Below are 17,225 nucleotides of genomic sequence, written 5' to 3' on the forward strand. Positions count from 1 at the left end.
GAATTGAAAAAAAAAAAACCATGTGATCAACTTGAGTGAGCAGAGGTTTGGAAGCCGTAATCCTGCAGGTGGAAATCAGATCCAGCACCAGATCCAGCACCCAAGATAGGTGAAGAAAATGAAGCCAAAGAAATGGAAAACATACCTGTCTGGGCCAAAAATGAGGATGACTGTCACTCTGCAGTAGGCTGCCTTCTGAAGAAGCTTGATTATTAAGAGGATTGTGGATAGTTGTAGAGGAGACCAATAGGCCAAGCATGCAGAAGAGTGTCCTTTGGTGACTGTCCCTCAGGAGGGATCAGGGCATAAAAACTGCTACACTTCTTGTTGGATGGAGAAGCAAAAAATATTGCAGTAGGGGTTGCTCCAGTGGCTGCAAATCCACTCCACTACCTTGGGATTTAGGGACCACTTGTGAGGGAGAAGAATGTTCTTGCTCAAGCTGTCTGCCAAAATGTTGGATCTCGCAGGGATATACGATGCAGTCAGAAACTGTTGAGAGGACATCACCCACTGGCAAACCTTCATGGCCTCTCGACACATGGAATAGGATTGAGTTCCTCCTTGCTCATTCAGATACCACACCACAGACATGTTGTCAGTTTGTATGGCAATCACACCTTTCAGGAGGAGGTCCTAAAATGCCTGCAATGCTAGGAGGACCACCCTCATTTCCAAGACATTGATGTGAAGATTGACCTTATTCCTGAACCAGGTACTTTGGACAGATTTCCCCCAGAAATGCCCTCCAAAGAGAAGTGTCCATAGCTACTCTGGACTGGTGATAGAGAAGAACAATGGGTTGCCCTGCCATTGCAAGTGGGACCTTCAACCACCATCACTGAAGGTGGTAGCAAAAACACCTGTCAGAAGCACTGGAAAGTCCATAGGATAAGTCAGATATGGCCACTGAACTGTAAGAATCCATAGTAATACTTTCATGAGAAATCTCGTGAGAGGTACAAGACAAGTAGAAGTTGCTATGTGCACAATTAGATGAGTACTGAAGCAGCAGAGGGTCTGGGAACTTGCAGAATGTGAGAAGCCTATAGGCAAAGTGAACTTAGCCTTGAAAACAGCAGCTTGGCTGAGTGACCATATCCAAATGGCACCCAATAAATTCCAACATTTGAACTAGCTCTGGGCTGGACTTTTCATAATTCAATGTTATGCCCAGTGAGAAACACAAATCAAGTAAAGAATTGCAGGCTTTGATGAAGGATGCCTTCTTGGAAGCAGTCAAAATCCAACTGTCCAGCTAAGGGAAGACTTGGAACCCTTGCAGCCTGAACCAGGCTACCACTACCGCCTTGCACTTGGTTGACACTCAGGAAAATGTGGTGAGACCAAAGGGCACAGTCCAAAACTGATAATGATTGGCCTCTGGCCAAAAATCTAAGAATCTCTTGGGGTGCTACAGTATAGTGATGTGATGGGTAGGCATCCTTGAGTTTCACCAAGCACATCCATCTCTTCTTCCTCAGAATATGTAGAATGGGCTGGACCATAACTATCCAGACTTTAGTCTGCTTGCCAAAACAGTTCAATGTTATGACACGCAGAATACATCTGAGGTCTTTATTTTTCTTTGGAACAAAAAAGAATCTGGAATGAACCCCAAATCCTAACTGATCTGGTGTGATCAAAGTAGGACAGCAGTTTTTGAATTTGCACTGTTGTGTCCCTTCTTTGATAGGATGGAACATCTTGAAGGAATCTTTGGAAGTCTTTTGGGGTGAACAAATATGGAATGGTATAACCACTGGGCACGACTCTCAACAGCCATGTGCTTGAGGTGATGGCCACCAAAGCTTTTGGGTGGAGAGCTAAGCAACTCCCAATTGCTTCTAGAGAGTGGGAGTTGGGCAACCCTTCAGAAGAAAACCCCACAGAAATGTAGAGTTGTGTATGCTTACCATAAATGTAGATGTTTGAGTGTAGTCACTGTTGCAGTCCCGAATTGTGGGATTTACTGTCATGAAAGCCCTTGGCTGGCCCGGAACCAGAGAAAAAATCTCCCTCCAAGAGCTGTCAGATGCCCTGACTGATGTCAGTACACTCAGGTATGTAGGGAGCCAGCCTACATCATGATTTCAGTTTTTTCTTGCCCCCTTGAAGGTAGGAGCTCCCTAAGATGGGCCCTAAAGTAAAGGACCTAAGACAGAGAACCTAAGCAAGGGAAATCATAAAAAAATGGAGGGGATGGGTGGGTCCCCTTGGCTTGAGAAGAAGTTTGTACCAGGCTAACCTGTAGGCTAAGGGAGAAGGAGGGAGGGGAAAGAACACTGTGACATGAATACACTCAAACATCAACATTTATGTTAAGTGTAGACAACTGTACTATGTTCATGTTTCACTGTTGAATTCCTGACTTGTGAGATGACTTCCAAAACTGAAAAGGAGGGTGGAAGATAGATTAGGGAGAGAAGGGGATATACTGCAGAGCGGCAGTGGCAGATCCTGCTCTAGACCTGGAAAAGGCTGATAAGTGATAGTGTTTGATAAAGGTATGCAGAGATGAGCAGGTGCCAGCTTCCAGAATGTCCTTGGTAGAGACTCCTTTTAGAAAGGTAGTAGAGATAGCAGTAGCCCTAGCAGAGTGAGTCCTTACAACCTCAGGTGACATCTTACCATAATGGCTGTAACAAAATGAGATACAGTGAGAGATCCATTTGGAAATAGTCTGTTTGGAACCTGATTTCCCTTCAGAACCGGTGGCAAAGGCCACAAAGAGTTGGTTTGATTTTCTCAAAGTTTTAGTTCTGTCAAGATAGTAATGGAGATGTCTATGAACATCCATGGAATGAAGGATTTGTCCCCCTTGGGTCTGTGGATTGAGAAAGAAGGTGGGCAGGTGTATGGCTTGATTCAAGGATGTGTCTATCGCCACCTTGGGTATAAAGGAAGGGTTAGTCCTGAGGGAGACCGTCTGGATGGAAGATGAGGAAGGATGCCACTGCCATGAGAACCTGCAGTTCACAGACTCTTCTGGCAGAGGTGATAGTCAGCAAAAGGGCAGTTTAACAAGTTAGAAACTTTAAGCCAGCAGTAGTTGCTGGTTCGAAAGGAGGCAGATTCATTTTTTCCAGAACAAAATTGAGATCCCATGGAGGGGTAGGTTGCCTCCTGGGTTGTCTGCTGTGGATCACTCTTGTAAGAAATTGCTTTAGAAGGGGGTGTGAAAAGACAGAAGGAAAAACAGGAATATGGGCCGAAATGGCACAGGCATGAATTTTAATGGAGGAAAAGGATAGACCCTTGTCAACCAGACTAGGCAGGTAATCTAGGGTGATAGCAATATTGGCTAAAACAGGATTGCGGCCTTGTTGTTGACACCAGATGGAAAACCTTTTCCACTTAGCAGAAAGACTGGGAAGGATGAGTCATTGTCGCTCTTTGCCAGCGGCCTGTGGGCTAGAACTTCCTTGCCTGGAAGTGTCTGAAGTCCACTGCCTAGGTATTTGCTCTGCCTGTCTTTGGATTGTGAAGGTCAAGGACCTAACTCAAGGGGCCTGAACTTGAATGAAGTCTTTAACAGTTTGCATGGATTTAGCTTTGTCTTCCATCTTTTTAAGTACAGCCTCAGCTTTGGGCCCAAAGAGGAAATCCATGTCTGGAGCGGCATCCAAAAAATTTGACTTGACATGCTTAGGGAGAGTTTCTTTCCTTAACCATGCATGTCTCCTAATAACAGAACCAGTGGATGCAGCCTGGCTGGAAGCCAAGCCTCAGTAGTATCATAGCCACAGTGCAAGGAATGCTTAGCAACTTGAGAGGTGGAGTAACAAAGGTCTAGTAATTATTTGAGAAGATTCTTGTTCTCAATTGTAGCGATTTTTTGCTTCAAATGATCCAGAATGTTTTGCTGGTATCTGATCATGTGGATCTGACAGTTAAGGGCTCTCATAGCTAAGGTGGCAGAATTGTAAACTTGTGCCAAATCTATCAAGGGCATTGCTCTCTTTATCAGTTGGCAAATGTTTTTTTTAAGGAACTAGCTCTTGCTCCTTTGGGTCCTGGGATGACAACCTCTGGATCAGCAGAGGGGTTCTTGAAAAGATGTTTATACGAGTCCAGTACCCGATAAAACCTGCCTGGTTTTCAAGGGGCTAGAAGAAAAGAATCAGGATTCAAAGAGGAATCCATGAAAACATTCTCTATAACCTCTAAAACTGAATGGCAAGAGGCTTGTGCTTTGGCATATCAATTAATTCCCTAATTCTATTCTTGGCCTGTGGACAACCCTAGGCTTCCCACTGGAAATGTTTGCTCATGGCATGAAGAGTTTCTTCAAAAGTAATGTCCTCAGGGAAGCAGAAGCCAGGTTTCCTTCAGAATCTGACAACTCAATGGAAGTCAAGGAGGGTCCTTCATCAAAAACAGATTCCCCCAGGTCAGAATCCTCATCAGATTCAAAAGGGTCAGAAAATACTTCAGTTGCAGGGGCCTTTTCCTTTTCTCTGGGGAAGACTGGTTCTGACCAGGGAAGTTAAGTCTTCAGCTAACCTAACCAAATTCTGCTGATAACCCTGTGTATGGGATCCAGTAGGCCTAGGCAATAGGCCCTGAGGAAGTTCCCTTCTTTGCGTTAGCTCTGGGTTTGGGCCTAGAGATGTCCACAATTTTAATGCCAGTCTCTCAGGAATAATGTGCAACTGGTGTAGGATGATGCCACAAAGGAGCATCACTGGGTAAGCATGCTTATTGGAAGCTGAGGCCTGCTGAACAGCCCCTGACCTGACCCTGGAGGATGGGATAATGCCTAACTGCATCTGAGCATACAAGATTGGAGGTTCCAGATCTGATGATTTGAGGCTCCCAACCAACCTGGTAGACCTAAAGGAAGAAGTTACTAAAGATAGCTTTGAAGTTCTCTTTGTCAACACCAGATCTGAAAAAGATCTGAGAAGGGGAAGATCAGACCCTTGGAAAGAAGGAGATGGCCCTGGAGAAAACTCCGTGGGAGTGATAGGCTAGAAGGGGGGCAGGTAAGCTTAGAGTTATGGAGTTAGAATACTCTGAAATAGTCAAATCAGTGCCAAGGGACTCAAAAGGGTTAGACCTTGAAGGGAAAAAAAGCATTGCACCTTCAGCTCTGGCAAATCCTCAAAAGACATGAGGGCTTGTTTGTGACCCTCTCAATCTTTTAAATGGGTCTTAAGATGTTTTTTTCCTTGGATCACTCCTTCCCCCGCTTGTCAGACTTCTAAGTCATAGAGGGAGAGGAGGCAGAGCACAGATCGCCTTTTTAAGTGCAACCAGGATAACTGGATGGGGAACAGAAAATACACCCCTGGGATTCCGCCTGTCTCCCTGCCAGACAGAGGCATCGGGTGCTAACTTGTTGGAACATGAATTCTTGGCTAGGCTTGTAAGGGCCTCAGGGCCAATAGCCTATTAACTTCCTATGTTCTTATAAGATGGCTTGAGAAAGCCCTTAACCACATGCTTAGCACACCTCTTGTTAACGGTGCACACCTCAGAGTTAGTCTCCAAATGGGCAGAGCTCAAACAGTGCACATATTTGCACTGGGCATCCTGCAGAGACAGTTTTTGACCACACACCACGCATTTCTTAAACCTCAAAGCTTTATAACTGTCCATCTTAGAGATAAAACAGCCACAAGTAAGTAATAACTTACTTACCTATCTTCTTACCCGACTAAATATACTAACAAAAACACTACTATCTACTATATACCATACACCATATAGAAGAATTCCACAGTTTTAACAACTGTAGCCTGCAAGGAAAAGGAACAAAGGCAGGAACACCAAGGAAAGTTATAAAACACTAAACCTAATACTAATTCTAACAAACCTAAGATAAACTATCCAATAACTATCTGGAAATGGGAAAAGGAAAAAAAAGCATTTATAAAAGGATATTAAAAAAGTCATCCAAAGGTTACACTAAATCAGAACATGTCATCCATGATACAATCACAGTGGCGGCAAATGAGATCTGAGGAGAGGATGCAACAGTAGGGCCTTATGGCTAGAGGAGGTAGATTTTTGTGTCTCTAGATTCTGGGTATGTCTGACTTTGGATCCAATAACCCACAGGCTGGGACCATACAGATAAGACAACATTGGATATTTTTATTTCCATTACAAACTCCTGCTCTGCTTCTCTTCAACAGTGAGCCTGCCATTTTTTTGTATGGTAAATATTTTGCATGCACCTTTAAAGATCCATTTATGTCTATAGCTAAATTAATAATAAGCACTTTAATTTTTAAAACAGACAAGCTGTACCTCTGTTCAACACCATTCCAAAGTTAAAAATTGCAGCTAGATTCAGCAGTCAGTCTAAGGACAACCTTGAAATCCCATTTTCAAATATTCCACTGCTCAACAGCTTTTTCAGTCCTATGTCAAGTCTGGAATTCTGTGTTCCTGTTGAAATTAAAAATGCACTGCTGCACTTAGTTTTAAGAATATTTGCAGACAGTCTCTTACTAAAGAAGCATCTTGTGCTTGCTTAAGTATACTTACATAAGTCTGACTGCAAGGTCATCCGTTTGCTGATTTTGACCAATCCTTAGACTGCAGTGTGCTGGATACTTGTTTTCCAAACTGAATTTATCGATTGTAGCATATGCTGCAGTGGTCCATACAGTAAACCTAATTTTTTGCAGTGTTTCTGCTGTGCGCGTTATGTCGATCCAGTCCTACATGACTTTTATGTTGCACATTTGATTTTTATGTTGCACATTTGATTTACATTTCACTGCTTTTTTTTCTCAAAAATGTTTTTTTTTTATTTTTTAACAAAAACAATGAACAAACAATTATTTGCATTTATAACTATGATAAACTATATACACAGTCATTTACATTTCACTTCTTATGTAACACACAGTAAAAAAGAGCCTATATGGTTCAGGTCACATACCTACAAGCATAGCTCTCAACTGTCAAACTTTCCGCAGAATGTCTAGATTTTTGTCTGACATTTTTGGTTCGTGTCTCATAAAATTGTAGTTTGATGGCAAATCATTGAGGACTGAAGTCAGACAATAATGGCAGACATTTGATTTGAGACTTCATATCCTTCAGAAAATTCATGCTAATGCAAAACCTGTTATTCTATCAACTTTGTAACAGCAATATTTAAAGAGTGTTCCTATTTTGGGCCCTTGTCCTCCCATTATTTGTGGCTTTGTCCAGATTTCATGCTCTAAGAGGTTGAGAGGTATACCTACAAGTAAGTAAGTGTAAAAAAAAAAATATATATATATATATATATATATATATATATATATATATATATATATTAAAATGTATAATATAACATAATAAAACGAAGGTGCAGAAAATATACTAAAATAATTAATTACTAGTTATCCATCCAAAGACTACTGATGTAAACACAGCTCACTGTTTGCATCTAGTACTTACACATGGCTCACTGTACCCATTTCATTTAATCTGTGTTTATGAACCTGTGACTTTTGGTGTCCCTGTGCTGGACAGAATGGTCCCCCTTAAAATAATATATCATGTAAGCCATATTGTGCTGATGTCAAAGTACAGCAAGGATAAAAGTTGCTTCCACCTCAATGTTCATAACAATTTACTGGTTCTGATAAAAACACCACATAAGGCTACGTAACTGTAAACCACATGAATGTCATATACCTTTGGTCGCTTCCACTCTATAGTGCCTGGGGGAGTTCTCCGGTAGTAAAGAGAGGCCAATGATGCTGGGAAAAGAGGATCTTCAAACAGGACTTGCTGTTTTATGCAAGATTTCTTCAACTTCGAATAATTCTGGTTCTTGTAATATTCCACTCTTTCTCGCATTTTTGTCTGCGGTACAGTTAGTTGCATACAATTTAACCAAAGACCCTGAAGGAAAGAAAACAAAATCAAAGTTTATAACTTAGGGAGGATTACACTAGTGCCTCTTCACAATATCAGCATAAAATTCTACCTGTGGTACTAGTGGTGAATTAGGTCCAAAGTGCAAGTGCAGACAGCCAACTTTCACCTCCCGTACCTAGCAGGTTTGTCATCTGAACAGATTCACCTTGCAGTAGCACACAAGCTACATTTAATTCCATCTGCTTCAGTGACATGCATTTTACACAGTTAATATTCCCACCGTTTCCCCTTTGTTTTCACAGCAGAAAAGTAATTAATTTTATCAGTGTTAGATTTATATGAAACAGTTAATTTGCCTGGTTGCTACTGCAAGGGGGGGGGGGGTGCAAATTATTTTTAAGTCATAGTCATAGACTTGAGGGGTGTCTACATGCAAAGCATTTTTTGGGGGGAGGGGGGTTGTATGTTTTTTTTTTTTGCACTCTAGATGGCACTTTTTCCCCAACACTGAATGACCATTCTGAAGGTAATTGTTTGAAATGTCAGAATTTGGAATGCGAATTCTGTAATTTAGAAACTGAATGGTTGAAAATTTAGAGCATGAGATTGTCATGTCTTAGAGTAATTCTGTTGCTCCAAGGTACAGTGATATCAGAGTTAGTGTATTCAAGTTCTGTGAATGGGGTGGGCTTGCTCTCCGCATCCAGGTGCAGGGAGACTTGACCCCCCCCCCCCTTCTGCATTTTCAGTTTTTTTTTTTGGCATGTCTAGACTTGGCACTGCTAGTCGACAAAGCTGTCAGACAATGAAGGAGAAACCTCAACAGAATCACAGACAAATCCCAAAATAATCAGGGACACTTAACATTTTAGTACTATTATCCTGACACATTGACAGAATAACAGAATGTTAATTAATGCACATTTCTGAAGTAAGAGAAGTCTATAACTCTAATTATTGTAACTCCCCAGGATTCACGAATCCTCTGTGTAAGACTAAATGAGTCTTACACGGAAACGCCGGTCTAAGAATAAGATGGCAGCACGCCATGCATATTAATGAGAGCGCACTGCCTCAACTCCAAGGCTAACATGGAGCATGCACGAGTGCAGGGGGTGTGTCGGACTGCCGAGCAGTCCAAAAATCCACACCCCTGCAAGTCTCTCAATTGGGAAATGTCAACTGACATGAGCGAGTCCGCTCAAATGTGTACATACCCAACACTACACTCCCCCACACTCTAAACCCCTGTACAATTGTAAAATGTAAAACTTTTATTTTTTTTTTTTTTTATTATTCCTGATATAGCTGCCCGTATCTGCACGGGTTTGCCCATTGCTTAGCTACAGTTAGCAGTTTAGACATCAAAGAGAATAATAAGAAACTTATATGCAAATTAAGCAAAATAGCAATAGCGTAGTGGTAGAGACTTCACACAAAGAGGAGGCATTCCCGATTCGAGTCCCACCACTCCCCTTTCTATTTTCTGTTGGAAAGCTGTATATAAAAATAATTCCTGACATTTATCATTTAAATTTTAGTAAAAAGCATTGAAATGGCCTATGTAGTAGTGAACAAATATATATATATATATATATATATATATATAGATATATAAGAAGGTGAAATGGTCATGCGTACTGATGAATGCATAAGTAACGTATCTTAAGCAATGTGAAGCACTGCTAAGCAAAGTTTACCAGTATAAAGCATATTTAAGTATAATTGCTAATAGCTTAGCACTGCTTTAACTAGTGCAATAGCTTTGCGTGGAGCTGTGCATCGCGCAAACTAGCACAAACAGAACATGTTTGCGCATAGCTGCGCACCGCACTAACTAGCGCAACGTCAGGCAACGTAGAGTAACGTAGAGCAATGTTGGATAAAGTTGAGCAAAGTCGGCTAAACACAGCCACACCTCCTAGCCGGTCTGGCCAGTAGTAAAATAAAAAGCAATGATAGGCCTCGAACCCAGGATACTGTGCACCATAATCACAGTACTGAATCACTAAGCCATGACAGCTTTTCATAAGCATGCACTTTCAACACACACATACATATCAATGGAAGTTTACCCATTACTAAGCAGGTGTGCTTCGGCTGAGATTTTTCAAAACTGGCCAGTCACAAAGAAGTGCAGGAAATGATGCATATTTAAGTTCAATAGGCAGGAATACTTGCCATAACTGGTTGTAGCTCCCATCTGCAGGCAGCAATGGCCGGTGCTGGAGAGGGCTCTCGTTTTCGAGCGCAATGTTGGGGCATTGAGGAGTCAAAAGTAATGGTTTGGCTCCTTGTCCATAATCATGAGGATAGACTCCTGCGGGGCCAGTACCAGGGCACCCAATACAAAGTGGAAGCCTGGGACCGTCTAGCTTATGAACTCACCAGTGCCACAGGTGTCCCTTGGACTGGTGAGCAGGTCAGACACCACCACGCACACCTGAAGAGACACAAGGCGAGTCAACTGGACCAGTGGATCCAGGAGGCCCGTGAGATGGAAAATGCCCCACTACTGAGTAAGTAGCAATGGAATTAAGTATGTAAGAATTGCTATTCTAGTCTATACTATGGATAGGTATGTCTCAATATCGCTTCATTGACTTCTCAGCTGCAGGTGTCCATGCTACGAATCAGCAAGCCTATGCAGATAGGCTGCTAAGGCTGCACCACAAGGCAGGTTAGTAATTATCCAGCTTGTACTGTTATGTAAAATAAATGAGAGAGCCTGAAAAAGTGTTTTAACACAATAAATAAAGGTATAATAATTTTCTAATAATTATTCTGCAAGTACTGTTATATAAAATAAATGAGAGAGCCTCTAGAAAAGTGTTATAAGTCTTTAATAAAGGTATAATTCCTGGAGTGCGTCTGTGTCATTTTCTTTGATATGTTGTTGTACTCTTGCATTATAGAAATAGAAGTGTTGTATTAAACGCTGTTAACACACAGTTGGGTAGGCCCATATAAAGTGGATGAAGGGAGTGCCAGTAGCTTTTAAGCATATTTACAGTCCTCAACTGTTGGTTCATGCCCAGCATGTACAGGTTAATCTGGCACATGAGTAGCCTGGTATTGTGTTCCCCAGAAATGTAATTGTGCTGGCAGAAATGTAGGGAGCTGTTAACATATAACTGATAATTTCACCTAAACATATCTAGATAAGTATAGGAAAGTAGAGCTGTCAGTGTACCATCTCAGCAGTAGTGTGTCTGAGCAACTCACAAAATATGTAGCAGTAACATCTGCATCCTGGACAGTTTGTATGTCAGATACAGCCCATGTATGTAAAGGTCTATCAAAACCCATTTCCCAATTTAAGGACAATTGGATAGTGTAATAATACATGTAGGGGACATATAACTGCAGTTAATAGGAATGTAGTGTAAACTAGAAGGATATATAAGTTGTTAATGGAGCTATTGTTTTCCACCCTACTGTATGTGCATACAAAATGCAATTCCACACCTCAATGGGTATGTCTAATCTCAAAACATTTGTTGGGACATATGTCCTATTGGTTTATCAATATTTGCATTTATTTTGATGCATGTGCCCTGTTCAAATACCACAATATTGGTGGCATGTTGCCATCAATTAAACCTGCATGCTGTTATAATGTCCACTGTTGTTCTATATATGCATGTGTCATGCTTGCTGTTCAACTGTTGGAACTCTGGTGTGTTGGGTTAATGGGAATACTTCTGCATGCTGTTATAACTAATTGGGAATGCTGTTGACTGTTACTAACCCACATTTTCATCAAATCCTCCTAAACATAGAAAGTATGGGAAGGCCGGTCACAGCGGACCCACCTGTCCCACCTCAGCTGGCAATGGCACCTGGCACCTCCTCCTCCATTGGCCCTGTGCCACCTTCGGGTGGAAGCACTGCAGGGGATGGGGCTCGCCCCCCCCCCGTGGAAGCGTGGGCAGAGGAGGGCCACCTATCACCCTCTGAATGGTCCGGGCTGTGGTGCGTAGGGAGATTGAGCATTCTGTCGCTGATCCTCTACGCCAGCTTAAGGCACGAGTGGCATGACTCAAGGGTAAGCCTGCCCCTCTTACGCAGCCCCCAGCACAGCCACAGGTGCTGTGGTGACTGCCCATGGGTGGGGATCTCAGTTCCACTGTTGCCATCTGTGGGCTGATGAGCTTGAGATTTCCAAACATCCTTCCCCATCAATGGTGTTCACCCAACACATGTCATATTCCGCCCCTGTATGCATCTTGTTTGTCTTGTCTTTTACCTCCCCAACCTACCTCCTCAAATATACCTACTTCCCCTACCCCACATTCCACTCTCACCTGAAAAAAAAAGGGCAATCTGCTCCCAAAAAAAAAATTACGCCCCATACATTGCTGCCCATTTTGCACACATGTCCGCTGGACACAGAAACTGATATTTAATTGGCAGTATGACATTATTTGTTGTCCTCACCCCTTTCTCAGGGGTGGAAGGTTTCATATTTCCCTCCAAATTTATTGTATATGCATAGCTGTTGCTGTTAAAGAAATGGGCAGCTATGGACCTTCCCCACACCCGTCTGCACATCCCAAGCTGTTTTCCCTACTGTCTTTCCCTCTTTGTGCCCCTTTTTCACCACTTTCCTATCTCCCCATTTTCTTTTCTTTCAAAGAAATGAGCATGGGGGTTAGCGGGAATAAGTACTATTAAGCAGTAGTTAGCAGGTTTGCACGAGTGTGCGCTTCTGTGCGCTTAGCTAAGCATCACTAAGCATCGCGCAAACCCACTTACAACTGCTTAAAAGTGCCTTAGTCACTCTGTATGTCAGGGTCCTTGTTCTGCTCAACAGCAAAATAAAACACCTCTGTTAGTCTCAAACCCCGGTCCTTGGACACACTAGACTGCATGAAGTACCGCTAAGCCACAGTAGACATGCAACAAGTTGGTGCTGAAATAAATATATCATGCATAAGAATGAGTGAATATAAAGGAAAAATAGGAATGCCATAACACAAAACTTGTTCTGTGGAACTTTACCAGCAGTTGTCGTGGAATTGCATTACATGACGGTGATAAGAGAACCAGCCATTCTAGCAGGAAATAATGTTACATCAGCACTTTACACCCCCCACACAGTATCATAGCAGGACAAACACTGGCATATCTGATTTGGGCAGAGGCCATACTTCCCAACTGTGACTAATTTTTCAGGGATGTCCCTGATTTTGAAACAAATTTTAGCTGTGTCCCTCGGAATCCCTCTGAAAAGTACTGACGTTAGGCAGAAAGGTAGGGAATTACATTTAATGAATAATGACAATAAGTAAGAGTTAGACACTGCTTGTACTTCAGAAAAGGTGTAGTAATCCATATGCACTGGTTCTCTCGAAGTCTCCACTTTCTGTCTCTATTATTTTGAAGGTGTACCTCACTTTTACCTACCTTTCCCTGACTCTGTTCAAATATGTACCTGAGTGTTTCAGAGGCCTGGCAGAGGCAGAAAAACACAGGCATATCAGCTTTTCTGCTGTTACACACTGTGCAAATAGCTTTGGAAGGAGTTCCACAAGCATACATTTATGTAGGAGTACAACACTGAAATACCAAAGGATGTAGCCATGTACTGGTAGCAACTGACTGTAAAAATGCCATTGTACCAGTGCTGAAAAGACCTGTGTGTTGCACAGACAAAGAAGAACAGGCTAACATCTGGCTACAATCTGGATAGGTCCACAGTTGGGAGCTATGCAGACAGACTGCTTGTCTTAATAAACTAACAGGTACACAGCAACCCTTTAAGTCCAGCAAGATAGCATTCACACAATAATACATAATGCTCTCTGTACATCTGCATCCCTACCCAAATGTACAATATACCTGTGTGTTCAGGGTCTACCAAGGATGTAGGTAGGCATACTCAGTACTGGAATTGTCCAGTTTTCATGATCAGCCTGTGCTAATGTCAACACTAAAAAAGCACAAACTGTTCAGAAGTGAGTACATTAATATTCACAGTATAGCAGTTCACAAACAGTTCATGCGCCAAAAGAATACACCTCAATAACTACTTTTGTATGGCAGTTAATTGTATAAGTAGAAAAAAAACTACATACTCCCATGTATCTTGTGTTAGCATTTGCAGGGGTGAGAACAATTCTACACTGACAAGTGTGTACTGGAAGTGGCAACATTCAGGTCCAAGTACAACATTTAAATCACTGGCTACACCCCTAGCTTCAGATACAAGAACTATACCAACCTTCTGACTTAAACAATGGTAAACACAGCAAACAAGTATGAGCCCCACTTTGGAAAGCTGAAAGGGCTACACCTACCTGACTTAGCAATTTATAGCATTGGGTTGCTATGACAGTGAGTACTGCAATTACCACACAGCAGGCTGCATGCAATTACCAAATGGTGGCCACCAATTGGTGCAGAGATCACATGCACATGTGCAGATACCTATAAAAGCAAGCTGTACTTGCTGCCCACATATGCAATCACTCCATTGCAGACACTGAGAGTGAGAGAGAGAGAGAGAGAGAGACATTAACAGCAAAAGCAAACTCAAAAGCAAAAGGAACACGGAAATTAATAATACCAACACATACAAAGGAAAGGTATGTAACAGATATGTATTTACTGGAATGTAGTAGATGTTTTTGAAGAGTACTCTACATACTTTGAAACATCCATATGTGGCAGCAGTACGTATCTATGCACAGATGTCCAGCATAACTACTGCCATGGACAAATCAGTGTGTAGCTGTGTGCAGGGGGACATAACTGTGACAGATGTAGCTCAGCATTAAATGTCAAACATCTGATCCATGTTATCTGTGCTCTGTACTGCAGTGTGGACAATGGCTGTTTGGGGGAGTAGTGCAAACAGCTATATAAACATGGATGTGACAGAGTAACACATGCATAATAGTCATATTAACGTGTAGCTTAGCATTGGCAACTGCTGTACCAGGCTAGTATGCTAATCTAGCATTTGTAGCTATATACACACCCTCTAATATTACTGTGTGCTCACATGTGACAGCTGTTCATGTTGCAGCAAGGCCCAACAGGTCAGCCGTGAGGTCCAGGGACTTACAACAGTGTGGACCTTGTGTGTTTATGGCACACACATACGGAGAGATATATATGTGTCAGATATATTAACATCTGTACATGTGCATAGAGCAAGGGACATACTGCAACTGTATGTAAAGGGTGGACATATACATGTTGGTGAAGGTTGTTATGTGCATATTTGTATGTAGGTTGTAGTGTGTGGCAAGCAAGACAGCATACAGTGCTGGTATATGGCATGCGGTGGTAAACACTGTGGGTGTGATTTGTTAGGTTTGCAATGTTGCAGCCAGTGAGGCCTGCTAAAGCTACATGGGTTGAGAACACCTTCAATGCATTTCTCACAAGATTGTGCAATATCATTAAATTACTGTATACCTCACATCCTTTGCATAATTGATATTCCCACCATGAAAGGTGGACTGCATATGTGCCTATATGTATAGGTACACCAATGGATGTGTATATGTATGTGTGTGTGTATATATATATATATATATATATATATATATATATATATATAGAGAGAGAGAGAGAGACATAGTCATATATAGTGAGACAGATGCCTGATGTCAAAGCCATGGCCTCAGGCTCAATGCATCCACTTTTACAAAACATAGTATCCCCACAGTTCCACATAAGTAGTAGCCCCCAACATGTTGAATAGGTACCAATGTGTACATACAGCCAAGTGTTACATCATCTCTCCTTTAGTAATCACATTTCCAAAGGTATTTTGAAATCCCTTGGTGGATCACATAAGCAATAAGGGGTCTGTTTGCATATCCACAAAGGTTGTTGTACACCTATAATGAATAGCCATCATTGACAGACTTTGCTGCATTTGAACAGGTCTGAAATATACCTCAGGCATAAACCCTCACTCACACTATTCAATATAAACCGTAATGTGTGTGTGTGACACGGATGACCTAGGCCAGGGATCACTGCAGTGGCTGGGCTTGTCACAAGCATACAGATGTAACCTAAGGTCTGGAAAGCGGCAGCACACACTGGCAAAGATAACAGTTGTGTTCATGGAGATAGCAGGGTTCCCACCTATGAAATAATTGAGGTCACATGTACATATATGTATTTGCCACACAGCTACCTGCCATGTGCAATGCACATACTGTTGTCATAGTGATATGTCATACAGTAGTAAAATCAAAACCCACAACACATTGACCAACAGTGTCACACACATAGAGCACACACACACACACTCACCAAGTGCAGGATTCAAACCCCTACCTAACTACTTTATGATACTAGAGGAGTACGCATTAACACGACGAGCTATACACATTACTGGGAGTTTTCTTTTCCACAGGTATATTTGTAGGATGGTGACATCATCAGACTTGACAAAAATAAGTATACCACTTTTAAGGTGTTTTAGTAGTCTCCACAAAGGTTGCTCCTCTCCAAATGCAGGATTCAAACCCCTACCTAACTACTTTATGATACTAGAGGAGTATGCATTTACACAACTTTCCACTTTGGTCTTGAGAAGTGTGCAGCTTGCTTTTGAAAATGTCTTCACAGTGGTTTCCTTGACTGGGGGGTGGGGGGTTGGATGTGGATGTCCACTGTGATTACTTTATGATCTGATATTACCAGCAAGGGGTTTATCTCTGTTTTGGAACACTGGTACCACATGTTGGTGATGTTCCAGTCCAGTACATTGTAACCTCTAGTAGCCATGGAGGCCAGCTGTTCCAGGGCATTTGAATGATTATGCTCTAGGAAGCATTGGGCAACGGACGTTGTACACCAGTAATTATCTCGGTCAATGTTTGGGTAGTTGTAATTCCCTCATATAATGCTGTTTGGTTGTTGTTGTCTCTTTCGGCTTTTCCTGGTTAGGGGTCGCCACACCTTTATATTTTCCACTGTTCTCAGGAATACTGAGTGAGGTTCCTGAGACATGGTAGGTGATCTGTAGCAGCCTACAATGTGATAAGCAGCTTTGCCCAATGTGACTTGCACTTGCATGGTCTCCGAGGCCTCATGCTGTGCCACTGACCTGGAGGTGTGTGTATCCATAAGGTAAATGGATACAGCCCTTCCTTCTGTATTTCACTCTGGGTTTTGGGTCCGAGGATCAGAGGGATTGTGAGTGTTTTACATGGGGCATGTCCAACAGCTCTGTGTTTGACATAGCTTTGTATGTTATGCAGAGATCACCTCTGAGTAGGCAATATGCAAGACAGTACAGCTGGAGCATTTACAGATGGTCTGTGTATGGCATGTATGTCAGGCCACCAATGCTCCTTGTGAGGTATTTCTGCAGGCTTTCCAGTTGTTACACACATCTGTGCACATCCATCTTTTCCTTATTA

General features: G+C 42.1%; 1 protein-coding gene across 1 annotated transcript in view; it reads right to left on the reverse strand.

Moving 5' to 3' along the window:
• Window positions 1–17,225, reverse strand: part of LOC122806610 (calpain-5-like) — a 660,704-nt gene that overhangs the window by 490,437 nt on the left and 153,042 nt on the right. Inside the window, exon 2 of the mRNA XM_044077176.1 lies at window positions 7,645–7,854. Coding sequence (XP_043933111.1) covers window positions 7,645–7,836 — 192 coding nt within the window. The 5' untranslated portion in view covers window positions 7,837–7,854. The remainder of the gene's footprint in view (window positions 1–7,644; window positions 7,855–17,225) is intronic.

Source organism: Protopterus annectens, chromosome 7.part0 (genome assembly GCF_019279795.1).
Source record: "Protopterus annectens isolate FY-2018-M chromosome 7.part0, PAN1.0, whole genome shotgun sequence".
Taxonomy (NCBI): Eukaryota; Metazoa; Chordata; order Ceratodontiformes; family Protopteridae; genus Protopterus; species Protopterus annectens.